At 41.6% G+C, this 16021-nt stretch overlaps 1 protein-coding gene across 11 annotated transcripts in view; it reads right to left on the bottom strand.

Moving 5' to 3' along the window:
* ablim1a (actin binding LIM protein 1a) overlaps positions 1 to 16021 on the bottom strand; it is a 48001-nt gene that overhangs the window by 3051 nt on the left and 28929 nt on the right. For 6 of the 11 annotated variants that reach the window (XR_007947332.1, XR_007947331.1, XM_051960334.1 and 3 more), the window contains exons 5-21: positions 14178 to 14304; positions 13968 to 14061; positions 12139 to 12226; positions 10430 to 10494; positions 10008 to 10052; positions 9253 to 9330; positions 8335 to 8493; positions 8060 to 8104; positions 7380 to 7415; positions 7129 to 7258; positions 5998 to 6117; positions 5235 to 5339; positions 4825 to 4872; positions 909 to 994; positions 616 to 739; positions 362 to 423; positions 150 to 210 (exon numbers count right to left, since the gene is read on the bottom strand). Coding sequence is in view for 9 of the 11 variants with exons in the window: in XM_051960334.1 (XP_051816294.1) it covers positions 150 to 210; positions 362 to 423; positions 616 to 739; positions 909 to 994; positions 4825 to 4872; positions 5235 to 5339; positions 5998 to 6117; positions 7129 to 7258; positions 7380 to 7415; positions 8060 to 8104; positions 8335 to 8493; positions 9253 to 9330; positions 10008 to 10052; positions 10430 to 10494; positions 12139 to 12226; positions 13968 to 14061; positions 14178 to 14304 (1473 nt within the window). In the remaining 2 variants the exon portion in view is untranslated. Of the gene's footprint in view, positions 1 to 149; positions 211 to 361; positions 424 to 615; positions 740 to 908; positions 995 to 1729; positions 1871 to 4824; positions 4873 to 5234; positions 5340 to 5997; positions 6118 to 7128; positions 7259 to 7379; positions 7416 to 8059; positions 8105 to 8334; positions 8494 to 9252; positions 9331 to 10007; positions 10053 to 10429; positions 10495 to 12138; positions 12227 to 13967; positions 14062 to 14177; positions 14305 to 16021 lie in introns of all 11 variants that reach the window. The other 5 variants (XM_051960335.1, XM_051960339.1, XM_051960338.1 and 2 more) reach the window with 4 other exon arrangements.

Raw genomic sequence — 16021 nt, 5'->3', positions numbered from 1 at the left:
TCATGTGAATCATTATGCAAAAAATTTTCCAAATGCATGTCCATTTATGTACATGTAGCAAGCCATCTCTGAATACTGATGCTGAGTAGCTCTGGTGAAACTGACAAGAGATTTGCTTGATTGGTGATGTTTTTGGTCGCAGCTCTCACCTCTGCCCCCTCCACACATGTCACCGTAGCTGTTGTACTGAGTGAAATCGGTTGACTGAGGCTGCAGGAACACAGACGACAGCAAATCAGCATTAACATATGGGCATTTTGTTAATTTAGAACAATAGTTCAATTTCACTTAGTACATATAAAACATGCACAGAATCTGTCTGTTTCTCCTCATTAATTATACATTTCAAGTGACCTCTCACCCGATGCAGCCCATTCCTCCCATAGCCAGGCAGAGAGTTAGTTTTGGTTGGAGAGGTGGGATCTGAAAAATAAATATCCCCAAAATGATATCTCCTTTCAGATTTAAAATGTCACAGATCTGGGTGCATGTCACAGTAAAACTAATTCAAAGACTTACAAGTGTTATGTAGCACACAGCACAGAACAGAGACCCCGTGTTAAAGTACACTGCTGACAGCTGTATAGTGTGTTAGCTGATGAAGCTGCTCTGTACCTGCGTCACAGTTGGTCTGTTTAGGATCGTAGCGCTGAGCAGAGAGGCTGCGTGCGTGACGCTCCCTGATCTGCTCTTTTTCCATCTCCTCCTTCAGAATCAGTTTCCCCAAACCAGACTGAATCTACAGGCACACACAGACAAACAATTCACCCACACTTAAATATTAATCCAGGGCACAAACATTACAGTAACTTGCTGTAATGGCAAGACTTGAATAATACATTTACTGCATCTGCGCGTACTGATAGTTGCAGCCACAGTGAGTGGATGATAAATGTTATCCAACTCACCTTACTGAGATGTTCCTCCTGCAGCTGCTTTCTTTTCAAGGCCTCTTCCTCCTCCTCTTCTCTAGACCGTCTCCTTCCTTCTGAACCTACGGGTGCCACACACAAGCCAAAAAAGTTACGCAAAACACACACATACATAAGAGAGATCCGCAGAGGATACCATGCTTCACATGTACTTGAATAGTACAAACTGGATGAAATGTTTCATCCACATCTCAAAATGTAGAGAAAGACAGAATAGATATGGTTGCTTCGTTTGGCTGTAGAGCAGTGACAAATACACACAGTATGAGTGGACAGTTGAACACAAATGTGAGACAGAGTTGACGAGACAGACAAACAGAGGGGCTTATTGGAATATTTGGCTACCCTGACATGGCAGATGTTTCCACTTCATCACTCATGCCGACATTTCTAGTGGATGTCGAATACACAGAAACGGCACAATGTAAGACAGACAGACAAAAGTTTGAAGTCAGTCTCAGTTATCTCTGTCCAAGTCATTTGTGGTCCTATAGCTAAAGCACGCATCATGTGCAGTAAGAGAACGTAAAATGGTGAAACTGATGCTATCTCAAGCAGAGCATAGGATGGCAGCAACAGACACCAAACAATGCTTCCGCTTTGTGCAAGCAAAAACTTAAAAGGCAAATACTGTGATGCCCGAATAACAGCGTGAGCCCAGAGTGAAGCAGGGGATGCAGTTAAGCTTTTGGGGGCAGCTAGGAGGAGGAAACAGGAGGAGTTAGGTTGTGGTGAGGTGAGTATTTTTACCACTACAAGGTAGCAGTGCAAGCATGCCCGTCAGGAGCCTACTGTACCTAATACAGCGAGAGAGTAGGGCCAACGGTCGCCCTCACTCCGAGAGCTGTCGTCCGGAGAGGGAGCATGGGCAGCGGGGAAGGTGGCGGATCTGATGATGTCATCAGCAGACTTGCTTTGACGTGCTATGGCAGCTGTATCTAGGTTGGTCACCATGGGAACTGATCTATCAGTGTCCGGGTCACAGTCTCACAGGTAAACATCCTAGCAGCATGTGATCGTCAGGCTCGGCGATCATTTAATCCTGGATCATCTTGGTTTATATTTACAGTATATGCAGCATATACTGTTTACAATGCAAACATGTCTCTCCTAACAAGTCACTGTTTAATAGATAGAGCCTCAAACGTCTTCTTTTGAGATGAGAGGCAAAGAAGTGCTTCTGTCCAACTGTTTTTAAAAATAATTTTGGTAACATCTTGCACAAAGAAGATTACATATTTTCTATACCTATTCGTATAGTTGTCTTGGTGCATTTCTCAAACCTTCCAGAACATTTGCAAACTACTGAGTGCATTTCTCTAAACAGTTTAAATGAACAGAAATGCAGAATTGATTGCCAGCAAAAGGGGCGGCATGGCTCAGTGGGTAGAGTGGCCGTCTTGTAACTGGAAGGTTGCCAGTTCGATCCTTGGCCCGTTGTGCTCATGTCGAGGTGTCCCTGAGCAAGACACCGAACCCCTAATTGCTCTTGATGGGTCGTGGTTAGCACCTTGCATGGCAGCTCCCGCCATGTGTGTGTGAATGGGTAAATGTGACATATCATCATGTAAAGTGCTTTGGATAAAAGCACTATATAAATACAACCATTTACAAAAGCCTCTAAGTATGTAAACTGCACCTATGTACACTTTGAATAATAAATGACAATTATTCACAAGGCTCCACTTTTTCTGCACGGCATATATCAATTTCAGCAGTACAAGTTATACATTACTGTATGTAGGAGACTGACCGTAAGAGATTGGAAAGGACTCAGATGTACACATTTACCGTTTGTACTGTAGTTTGTTGGCAGACCATGGCGTTGTGACACACAAAGAAAATGACAAGACTGTGTTAGAGCACTGCAGTGTACAAAGGAAATAATACATCACAGCAGATGCCTGTAAAGGCTGGATAATACATTTCAATAGATTCTTTCTGTGCTGCGCTGCGAGGGAAGACATCTGTCGTGTTGTGGATGAGAATCTGTGTAAAGCCGCATGTATAGTTCTGCAGAAGCAATGTTTTTCCTATGTTTACACTTCAGCTTTTGTATTTTCTTCCTTTGTGCTATGCAGTTCTGTGAAACTCATTTTCTTTTGTGTATCACAATGAGAGTTTTGTGTCTGAATACAGAAGAAAGTCTAATGGAAATGTACAGAAATTATGCCTGACCGATTCTGACACCTGGTTCAACTACCAACTACACTGCATGTACTTGCTTATGCCGTAAAAAATACCTCCCCCAAAAATCAAGTTGTTTCAGTGGGGACAACTATTCAGTAGAGAACCAGTATGATACATGACCTAAACAACTGATACTGTAGAAAATAGAAGACAATTGCACAAAATAATCTGTATGAATGTCCTGCAGCATTTGCAATTTGGTCAAAAGAATGAGAAAATGCTTCTATGATGTAAGCAACGGACTAGTTGATAAAGTAGTTTGAACAATCTCAGTTCTGATCTGAAAAATGTACCAAAGCAACTGAGGAATACTGTTACTGATGAGAAGTCTCGAAAGCTGCTTGTGTGTGTTGCAAGCAACTAAATTTCCATTTTAAAGCCAGATTATGCTATTTTTTTTGTATTTTTTTTTTTTAAAGAAATCAAGTATCACATTCTTCATCTAACGGTTGAGTTCACTTGCTAGTCTCCCCATTCCTCTTATTTGTCATCTGGCTGCCTTTAGCACAAATGACTCTTGGAAAATGTACGGTCATTATCCTGTAATTGCCAAAACCTGGCAAATGTTCCACAGCCTCGCTTTGAGAAAAGGCCAACTCTAGTATTACTACTGTGACTTGTTAAGATGGACAGAGTGCAGTGTGAAACAAGCTACAGGTCAGACAGAAAAGGATTGGAGACAGACTTCAAACAGTGCTGGTACACTGACGCTGGGGGTGACTATGGTTAGATGAATACACAGTTTCAGCTGATTAACAGGAGATTTTTCAGAGCTGAGTTCAATATCATGGCTACCTAGAATAGTGGTTCCCACCTTTTTTGGTCAGTGCAAATATTTTCCAAATGTAAATATACTATAGAATACACCTATTCACCCACAACATTAATACCATCTGTAGGTCTCTCTTCTTCCACCAAAACGGTGGTGTCTGACACCAATATTTGGTAGCAGATCTTCTGGGTCCTGTGGATAGAGGGATCAGACGTCTGTGGATCGGACCTGTTCAGTCCTTGATTGGATTGGGATCTGGGGAGTTTGGAGGTCGAATCAACGCCTTGGGATCTTCGTTGTGTTCTTCGAGTCCTTCTTGGGACGATTTTGTGGAGTGGAGGGAGGCCTCTAAAGTTAGGGAGTGCTGGTGCCAAAGTAGCATCCATATCAATGGCAGTACCCCAATATTTCCCAGCAGAGCATTGCTTTGTGGCAAGATGATCAATGTCACTGACTTCACCTGTCAGTGGTTTTAATGTTGTGGCTAATCAGTGTGTATAAAAGTAACTAATGTCACAAATTCCAATTAAATTTACGACATTAACAGTGTCTAGACTGAATTTCTGATTAATTTCATGTTATCTTCACTGAAAAAAAACTGCCTTTCTTTCATAAATAAAGACATTTCTAAGTGACCCCAAACCTTTGACAGTATATATATATATATATATATATATATATATATATATATATATATATATATATATGTGTGTGTGTGTGTGTGTGTGTGTGTATATATGTATATTTTTCAAATTAAAGCAACGCCACAGTTTTTCCGCCCACTAAATCACAAATGCAGTAGAACTCTTGGGATTTTAACACCCCTGGTTGGAAAACACTGGTCTACAATATTACCCAAAATTAATAATCAGACATTTTTCACCTTCTCTGATTACAGCTAAACAGACTATGCTATAAGAGGAAAGGTACCGTGTTGTTTGTAGATGGGTGGTTTTCTGTAGATGTTGCTCCCCTGATCTGAAAACGATGAAATACAGAAACACATCTTTTTTACAGAGTACACATTGCATGTTTATACAAATTAAACTGAAAATTGGCTCATAAGGGTTTAATATTTTTCCTTTGATACATCTGTATAGTTGTGAAAGACGAGGGGAAAAAGCAAAAGCTGATCCCAAATGGAGTATAATGATAGAAAGAAAGAAAGAAAGAAAGAAAGAAAGAAAGAAAGAAAGAAAGAAAGGAAGGAAGGAAGGAAGGAAGAAAGAAAGAAAGAAAGAAAAAGAAAGAAAGCAAGAAAGCAAGAAAGAAAGAAAGAAAGAAAGAAAGAAAGAAAGAAAGAAAGGACGAGCAGTGACAGGGTGCGCTCCAGCTCCTACCTGGGAGGTGGAAATGTTTAGGGGTCTGAGAGAGAGGCGGGGTGACCGGCCGGCTGTCGGGCCTGAGCGGGAGGGGGGAGCTCCGGCCACTTGGCGGGTCAGTGCCTCCAGTAAGAAGAACCAAGAACAGAACATAAGCAGGGATACTAACGGGGAACCACAGTCTGAACGGTGCAACACACAGGGACCAACGGCACCAGCTGAAGTCAGTCTGAGCGAATGGGACACGTTCTGGTTGGTTTTGATAAATGCAGTCGATGGGGCTGAAGAGAAGCGGATCAAACTACCAGAGTTTCAAACTGAGACTAAATGCTCAGGAGATGAGTCATGAAGTTGGGGTGTTGTGTAATATGAGCTCACAGTTAAGAAGTTAATACCCCTCAGCATGCAAAGGAAAATTTATATGAGAAAACTTTTTCTTTTTATCTCAGCCTTGCAGTTTACTCGACTCTGGAGACTCATTCTGACAATGTGAAAAAGTTATCCATCATCCAAGATCCAGGGAACTGTTAGTTTGGATATTGGATTTGGATTACTAATATCTACCAAGTGCATGCGAAAAATGCATAAATGAAGTGCATGTTAGTGAGGAAGCAGCGGCTTGGCCAAGACATAGGTTTGACCATTCAGGCTGGCAGAGAAATGTCGATGGATCCAAAATGAGAGAATGGGGCATTGACGCGAGGTGGCATCCAGGTGATGATGGAGATGATGTGTTGCTTTGAAGGAGGGGCAGCACATATGAGTGGAGTGGGGCCCTTACCTTGGCTATGGGGGAGGAAGTGGTGTCTGAAAGGGGAGGTGGGGCGGGAGTCACTATTTCTGGAGCCCACACTGTTACTGCACAGGGAGGAGCAGAGCTTCTGCATGCCTGTCAGAGCCTCTGCGGGCAGGGAGGGAGTGGGACAGGGGGGACAAACCCCAGGACCAGGCAGCAGAGGTGGGCGATATGGGGAGGAGATAGAAGGTGAGAAGGTGAGGGGCAAAAGAAAAGGAAGATATACAAGAGTAAAATGTTCAAAAGAAGAAATTAAAGACACCCAAAGTAAGAGGCAAGAAGTATTCAAGATGGACCGTAAGAAACAAGGAGGAGTATTAAGGCCAGTTCATGCTTTCCATGTCTGTAGTCGCACGGGTACACACGACATAAATTTCATCAGCTATCCAATTCTGCAAGGGTTCACACTAGAGTTGTGCCGACTGCATTTAAAGCAAATCTTGACTATAATGAGAGACTGCATGAGGAGATTCTTGACCATCCACGGCTTTCTATTTCATTATTAGCGGAGTTCTAACTGAGGTAGTCACTGCTGGACTTAAGGGGTGCTTGCATTTGAATATGTTTTCAATTGACAACACCCAGACAGTGAGAAAATTCTCCAGATATCTTGTGTTTTGTCCGACCACTCTGCTCAACACACCCTAGGAATATTCACTGACACAGAGCTCCAGCGTGATCTGTAAGTAACTGTGTCTTTCTGTGACTGACTGTGGCTCTGGTACGACTAAACCCAAGTGTGTATCTGCTGTCCTGATTGCCGACCTGCGCGCACAGATGATGAAAGCATGACTTGGCTCTTAAATTTTAAAATTAAATTTTTAATAATGGAAAAATAGTAAACTGAGGGGACATTGTGTTGTTTGAGACACACAATTGACTTTAAGGTTGAGCTTCTGCAAAAAGTACACAAAGAAAATATGCAAGAATTAAACATATTAACCTAAAGCCAATTTTGGTTGAGCTTCCCATTAAGGTGGTAATTCAATCAGAGGAGGGGAGTCTTTAGGTGGAGGGTCAGTAAACTCTTTCACAGTGTCGTCACAGCTGTCACACCTTATAAAAAACACACATGTGCAGATACATACACACAGATTGGTCACTTTAAGCACCCACCTGGCCTGTGAAAATGCTGTGGTGACCGTGACAAGGTGGGAGTGTAACCATGGCGATTATAAACTGGTGATCCTATGGAGCCCTGACTGGTGGATCTTTGAAGGATGCGTTCCCTCCTGTCGTAAGAGCCCTGAAATACACACACACACATACACACAGGTCAATGCACAAACAGCTAGGATAAATGAGAATACACTGCACTGAATAAGAATTGTTACACAGTGGTGAATAAATCTGAAAATATTGCTCACCTCACTGGGTGGGGTTGGCGACATGTTTCTTGAGGACTAGAAAGAATTAAATAAGTCTGAATTGTAAATTTATTGTTCTAGGAACATTTTCAAAAGCAAGACAAATAATCTAGACAGATACAATGTAAATATCAGAGTATCATACTGTAGTGTTAACAGGCTTTAAAATGGTCGATATTGTGTCTAGTTTTTTAGCAACTAAGTCTCATATGTTCCAAATGTTTCAGTTTTTCAGCTCAAAATATTGCAAAGATGGTTAACTTCACTGTAACAGTACAATTGCTGGTTTTAGGAGGGCTGCTCTAAATGAGCTGTTTTGCTTTCACACAAAACAATGAGCTGCTGCTGTTCCTGCCCCCTTCAGGAAGAACACACACTCTGTAAGATGGCCGACTATCTGTTAGGTAACACCCAGCCTAACTGGTAGAGGAATGCCAGAAATAAATGGCTTCGTACCCCAACAACTTTTATTCCACACCTCCAAGTTTGTAACCACAAAACCCAATAAAAATGGATACTCAGCCCGTGGGACCTTTAAGAGATATGATTTTGTGTCGCTGCTAAAATAGCCTGTCTGCTTATCTTCCCGAACTGTTTCTACAGAGAAACATGGCCTACTCTCTTTACTTTGTGATTTAGGGCCATTTATCAGCATCAGCACACACGTTGGCGTATCTTACCTTGTCATCAGGCAAAGGGGAACGTTCCCTCCTGGCAGTGTGGAGCTGTGAGGAACACACAAGTTCAGTGCTGCGAAAATCTTTTACTATACTGTTAAATATATCACAAAGCAAGTAAGCAGTTTTTGTATCCATTTATCCCTCTTTCCTTTTTTTCCCCACATGAGGAAAAGCTCTTCCAGAGGAAAAGAGGATAGTTTGAGTACAATTTTATTCTTAATGTGTACAAAGAAAGTGTGCATGCAGGAAAAGAAGCATGCGGTCTATGCATTTACCTCTCCCACACTCTCTCGTCTCTCCTCTCTCTCATCCAGGGAGGTGGAGTACATGGGTTCATAGGTAATAAGATCGGGGCGCTCAATGTCATAAATGGCTTTGACTTTTGGAATTGCAGCTAGGTCTCTGTAATCAAGGATCTCATTGTCTACTTTTGCCTAGGGAGACAAATAGAGACAAAACATGCACACAAACACACACACACACACACACACACACACACACACACACCAGAGTAAAGGGAGATTACTATCACTATAACTGGTGTAATTGTTATAAAGGGTAGCAATTAACCTTCGTGTCGTCCTGCGGGTCAAAATTGACCCGTTTTAAAGTTTGAAAATGTGGAAAAAATCTTTTTTCGCAGTGAAATTTCTGGTGTCCACATTTTCAACATTTTTGGGAAATCTTTGAACATTTTTTTGGTGGAAAAAAAGCAATGATAAAAATGTTTCTTAAGAACATTCACAAAAAAAATCAATCAAAATTCAGCAAATTTCGCCAGATTTTGGTTGGGTTTTTTGGGAATGTTCTTGAGAAAATATTAGAAGTTTTCACACATATAATCGAATTGCTTCAGATATTTTTAGGATTTTTTTGGAAGACTTTTACTCATTTTTTGAAAATATTTACAAGAATTTCTTGCCAAATTTGGGAGATTTAAAAAAAAAAAATTTTTTAAGGGAAACTTTTAAGGAATTATTGGAATTTTGTTCCTGAAGGTTTTGCAAATTTTCAGAAATTTGGGGAATGTTTTTGCTGAATATTTGGATTTTGGACATAGAAACAATATTTTTTTTGGGTGTCTGTAAATGAAGACAACAAAAGGGATAAAAAGGGAAGGTCATTTCTTATTACAGAGAGAAGAGTCTTAACACAGTCTATACAGAGCATCTATACTTGGTGACATTTCTTACATAGATCGTGTGACCCGGTGAGCCAGGTATGCTTGAACCAGGTCTGGAACAAATACTCTCGGACGACGACCTCGTAGGCTGTGAGAGGAAAACACACAAGCAGCTGTTAGTTCCAACGGTATCTGTGAGGCAGTCAGCTTGCCATGATCCACAGCCCACTGCCATCTGCATGTCACCTAGGATTATTACCCACAACACCCCCGACATTACACCGTTTGTCCTTTATACTGTATGAGCGATGAGAGGGAGCTGCAACCCTTGTATTTACGTTTCATGAATTACATGAAGTACTCTGAAATACTAACATGTCATCTCATGATTAGGTCATTCATTTGCAAATTTGCAAAGTGAATGAGTGCTTTGGCGCTGTGATTGAATGTTCTTAAGAACCTCATGCCTGTTTATGGGAAATGAAACAGTCTGAATGGCAGCAGCAGGTCTGAATGTGGCTTAATTACATAAATGAGCTTTTTCATCTAATGGGTAAATGGGGATTTCATTTTCTTTTTTTTTTTTAGAAAAGACAAATTAGTCATCTTGTTTGCTCCTTTAAATGTGTGTGCATCTTTGTCTCATGCACATCTGATATGAGCGTAGTTTAGGGTGTTAAAAGACAGGACTGGATGGCTCTGTATGACACACAGAGAGGGCACTGCAGGCTGTCTCCAGAAGATGGCAGCATACAGTGCATCTGTCCTATGTACATGGTGGAACACAGGATGATGCCATCTCATAGCCAATAGCGAATACAGTACCTGCCTTTCTGTTTTTTGGAGGAATAAGAGGGACGGAGGCAATAGCTGTGGAGGAAGGGAGAGGGGGGTTCACAGGACATCACACAGGGGTAGTGCCTCGCCTGCCCGACTCACAGTTCACACATACATCAAGGTGAACATGTACACATGTAAATACGCACATGAACATATATTTATATTCACACACACACACACATGCAAAGACACACACACCCAACACTGCTTCAACGGGCAAATTATTTAGACCACAGTAAGTTAAGGTTTAACAGTCCAAGGGAGCGATAAAAGCTCATGTTGAATCCCTTGTTAGTTAAATATTCCAATTTTTTATCTTTTTCTGTAAATTATTGTCCTCAACAGAAAGGTGCATTCAGTCGAGACAAATTCAAGGACAAAGGAGTCAGTGATGGCCAAATTCCTACCCGCTCCCTGTGTCTCTCCTCTGTTCTAGTGGTATTCTTGCAGCCGGGATGCCACACTGTTGATCCTATACAGCAAGACAGACAGAGAACATATTTAGAACAGCAGCTTTTCTATATATGATATACATATATATACATACATACATAAATATATATACACCGATGAATCAGCCACAACATTATAACCATTGACAGGTGAAGTGCATAACATTGATCATCTTGTTGTAATGCAATGTCATGCTAGGAAATCTTGAGTCCTCACATTCATGTGGATGTTTGACATGTAACACTGCAGATCAAGCAACCCCCCACTCCCCATGGCAACCTTGATGTCAGTTGACACCCTCAGCAGGACAATGCACCCCAACACACTGCAGAAACTGCTCAGAAGTTACCCAGGGATCACAACAGAGCTAAGATGTTCACCCTGCTTTCACACTTCCCAGATCTAAATCTTACTGAGCGTCTGTGAGATGTGCCAGGATAAGCCTGATCTAGGTAGGTCCCACCCTGCAACCCATAGGACCCGCAGAATTCACTGCCACCACCCACAGGAAATCCCCAGAGGTCCTGTGTCCATGCCCCACTGGGTCAGAGGAGTTTAAGCAGCGATATTCATACAGATAAATTCACTTTTTCCTTAATTTTACCATTCATCATATTTACAATGATAATTTTTAATCACTTCTTGATATTGTAACTGTATCAAGTCTGTGAACTCCTTCTTAATTGCCTGTGGCTCTGGAGAAAGGTTTCACATTGTTGAGCAGGTGCCCAGTAAAGGTCATTATCTAAAATTAAATGTATTTTCAGTTAACCTTGGGGTGACGAACAATAGGCTGAATTTAAATAATTAAAAAACCTAAAAACAACAATCACACTAAACATTAAAACCACTGAAGGGTAAAGTGAATCACACTGATTATCTGGTTACAGTGCTCTTCATATGGATGTCATTTTGACATGTACCGCTTACACAAATGTTGTCACAGACCAAAAACCGCTCAGGAATGACTCAAGGAACACGACAAAGAATCCAAGGCATTGGCCGGGCCTCCAAACTCCCATTGATGCCAGTGCACTCAAGCATTACTACGATACACCTGAACAAGCCTGATGCATGTAGGCCCCACTGCACAACCCACAAGAAACAAAAAATCCACCACCAACATCCCAACACCCCTAGAGGTCCCATACCCATGCTCTGAAACAATCAGCTAATTGCAACCTATGTGAACACTTACATTTTAGAAATTTTGGAGTCAAGTGTTGCACAGCTTTCTTCAAAACCATCAGCACCAAATGGAGGAACTGTATTAATCTAGAAGGAGCATTAAAGTTGTTTTTTGGGTTTCTCTGTGGCCTATCACCCTATTAAGACACCTGGCTTATATCTTCACTTCATTTTCATTGCAACACAACCAGGTGGAAAAAACTTTCAGTTCAGTGCAGCACACGTTTCATAGCAGATGTATTAAGAATTTTCTTTAATTTGTCACCTCCCTATTCATAATCACAGGCTCACTGAAGTAGTTACATAACACCCTATTTTAAACCCAACATCAGTGGGTTTTTGAAGGTTTTCACACCCCTAAGCTTTACTCAGCCCAAAGAGTCACATGCAGTCCTTCAGTTTCAGTTAAAAAATAACTCAAAGAGCAAAAAAAAGAACACAATTTCCATGAGACAGCAGCAGCAAGTCTGCTCACCTTGCAGATACATCTCTTCTCCTTCTGTGAACATCTGATTGCACCTGCTGCATCTCGCACAGCTGGGGTGGTAGTGCTTATCTCCTGCCTGGAAAACACAGAGCACAAAACAAACCTGACATCGCAGCAAAATGAAGATCAATGAAGCAACAGACACCGAGCTGTGACGTCCAGGAAATGAAGCTCCACCTGCTCTGAGCTGCATTTCTTTCCTCTGCCATCCTGTTAGTGCAAGGGATAGTTTCATCAGATCCGCTGTACTGAAGTCATTAACCAACAGTGGGGAAATATGTTCACTTTAAAAGACTGTAGAGGATCTTGCTCATTAGTTCATGAGGTTAAGTGAGGATGCGTGGCAAAATTTGGAAGTGAGAAATCATCTAATGTATTCCAGTCGTACATCTTGCTATACAAAAATGGTAAGATCGCTTTTAATGAATATGACCACCATGACAGTCAACCTGTCTTCAAGATATCAAATATCCGGGTGTTCCGTTTTGTGATAACCTGCATAATGTAATGCAATAAAACGTTCTGTTGGCTGGAGCACCTGAGTTTCCGTCTACACTGATGTGGCTCTTTGCATGCAGAGCGCTCCATTATAAAGCCTCTGCAGCTTTGACCACGGGTGATAAAATATACAAATTATATTTTACCTGCTGTGTAACAACCCTCAGTAACATTTCAACCGGCAAGTGGCCACTCAAAGATATGAATCCACCGAGAAATATTTGCATTTCACTGTATTGAAAAGTTGTCACAGAACGACTATAGACACTTCAGAGTAGTCCGGCCTAATACTCTCCCAAACCCAATCTCTCTCTCAGGTATAATGAAGGCACTTATGCTATAGTGCACGGGTAGTGTGCCATTTCCATCTCTAAGAGCTGCATTAATTGCTCCCACATTAACAAGCAATGCACAGAGCACTCCCAGAGTATCACCAAGTATGCAAACCACTGATGGCTGCACAGTGTTTGACCTGGGTCTTGGGTCAGTGATTAGACTATCAGACAGGCTGGTACGGCTTTGGCCCCACTGATCCATTGGCAGCGACTCCGGGATGAGACGCAGCAGCCTTTTCCTATTGTAATAAAGGCCTGCCTTAGCACTGGATTACTGTAAGCCTAGTTGGCTGGCTAGCAGTTGACATTTTCATACCATTAAATGACACATAACTCAGTGTCTGATTGGATCTCCGCCTGCAGAACAGGCAGAACAGTGAGCAGAGAGCATCAAGGACAGGAGCGTTGGTAGCGTTTTACATAAACTCTCGTTTAATAACGCTTAAACGCAGTTTCATAACAGCAGCACGACATACAGTATTAATGAATAACGATCACTTCCTAAATGTCAGACCACATGAGGTTTTTTTATGTAATATTTACATAAGTTGCAGCTTTTGTGAGCTCCAATGTGTATTTAGGCAGAGTTGGACAGACCTGAAAATCTGCTAAGAATTAATCTGCTAGTTGAATACAGTCATGTCAAGAGTCTATTTGGCTTTTGCTGAGGAGATTACGCCACAGATTATCGAAGTACATTTCACAATTCGGCTCTGTGCAACATCCTGCAGATGCAGATGTTACAATCAAGCAGCAAAGAAAGTTTCTTAACTATGCTTCTTTGTTTCTATGTAAAATACTTCAAACTAAAAAATGCATTAACTTTCAATTGAAACTTACCTCATGCAGGTTCACATGAAACTCAAGTGCAAGACTGTTTAATATTCTGCCTGCAGAGGCACATTATAAATTCCACATCAGCGAGCTGGCCACACAGGGAGCCAATCAGCAGTAGGTGATTGCAGAATGTGATATGTGTCTTACCTCTAGCACCTTCCCTGTGATGAACTGATGACACGCCTCACACTGAACTCCAAAATGGATCTGGTAGTCCTTCTCACAGTAGGGGGCGCCATCCCTGTGAAGAGAGAGGACACATTCAAACACTGTAGACTCCACAGTGACAGATTTTACAGTGTGTGAACTTCACACCGGCCTGCCTGACTGTAATTACAGCAGATATGAGCTGCTTACTTGCTGATGTACTCCCCGGTCAGCACTTTGCTGCAGGCCTTACACTTGAAGCAGCCCAGGTGCCACTGTCTGTCCAAGGCAAGAAGAGCCTGTCCGTTCTTAATGTCTCGGCCACATCCGGCACAGTCTGTGAAAGCAAAATGAGCATGATTTCAAGGCACAAAAAAGTGTTCTTATATGAAAACTACAAGAACAGTGCAAGGAAAATGTGGAGACAGAATAATGGTGGATTAAAGGGTTGTTTCCAGTCAAAATGCAGCACTGACACTCCAGTGTCATTGTGTGAGATAAAGAGACAAATTTTTGCATGTATAGTGAGATATCTTGTCACTTCTGGCCCAAAACACTAGGTGGTGATAGAGGGTAACCAGCACTCTTCTGACAGCTGCCTCTTTCAATCATCTTGCCATGACTCTAAAAGCTCCATCCATATCCAAGTAGGATCCCGAGGCTCTAAAAGTGCAAGAGGTTGGTTTCTGAATCTTCTTGTCATCTCGTCTTTAATGAATAGAGGGTGCAGGCAACACAGCGCCCGCTGCAACCACAGGGGATGATAACTACGTAAGGCATAACAAGGTTGCCATGATGACGTGAGTAGAATCAGAATCCCTTATTTATAGGTGACCTTGTCTAAAAGCTCTTCAAATGCCAACAGAGACACCAGTGGGGGATGAGAGAGGGAGAGAGAGGACGACAAGGAAGAGGAAGCAAGGGGGAGAGAAACAGGGAGGATAAGAGGGGCTGGAAGAGGAGGGGTTCGAAGAGAGGAAATGCATGGCCATGCATTATTTAGCAGGGCCTGTCTTAGTGTTATTCACAAAGGAACGAGGCTGGTTGAACATGAGGCTGGTTGAACAGGAGGCTGTGCTTTCAGAGAAATGACAAGCGGAGGATCTCCCTGCTTCATCATTCAGGCATCACTGTGCTGTAGGGGAGCTCCTGAACTGTGTGAAAAGAACCAGCTAAACAGCTTCAAGCCCTCAACATTCGTCTTCTTCCGCTGTTCATTTTCACTCAAATGGACAGTTTGATGAGACGATCGATTCCACTTTCATCTATGTTTGTTCAATATGAAGCTATAGCCTGCTGGAGGAAACAGGCTCTGCTTAAAGTTACCAGTTTGAGCCCATCAGTACCTCCACTGCTCACTAGTTAACAATTTCCATCTTGTTCAGAGCTGCACTTACTTTTCATTTCCATTGTGAATTAATCTGTATATTACTTTCTCAAAGAACTGATTTGTTGTTTGAAGAAATGTGCCAATCAGTGTTTCCTAAAGCCCAAAACTTCGTCCTCAACCCGAAGGTATTCAGTTTACTATCATATAGGAATAAACAAACCAGAAAAAATATTTACATTTAAAAAGCTGTAGTCAGAGAATTTAAACAGTTTTTTTAATTACTAAAACGGAATAGTTCACTATCAAAATGGTTGGTGATGAATTGAATAGCTGACAACTAAATGATTCACTGACTAGTCATTGCAGGTCAAATTTTAAAATCTAGAGGTGTGAAAAGCAGTGCTAGAAAGTAATGAAGTACAATTCTGAGGTACTTTCACTGACAACTGACAATACTCTCTACTGCCCTACATTTATTCAGCAGCTTTAGTTACTTTTAAGATGAAGATTTTACACAGTGAATAAAATAACAAGCTTTTAAAATACAACACATTATTAAAGATTAATCAGGTGGTTTCCAAACATTGTTGCTTCTGACATCTTACAAAAACAGCATGTAGTCGGGCTCACGCTTTAGATTTCTACGAGCTGGTGACAGCTCCACCAAATAGTGATTTTTCTCCATAAATTTCTCCCAATGAATATTCAAATGATCCAGCATCTC

This window comes from Acanthochromis polyacanthus, chromosome 15, assembly GCF_021347895.1.
Source record: "Acanthochromis polyacanthus isolate Apoly-LR-REF ecotype Palm Island chromosome 15, KAUST_Apoly_ChrSc, whole genome shotgun sequence".
Taxonomy (NCBI): Eukaryota; Metazoa; Chordata; class Actinopteri; family Pomacentridae; genus Acanthochromis; species Acanthochromis polyacanthus.
This window is presented reverse-complemented; position numbering and strand designations above follow the sequence as displayed.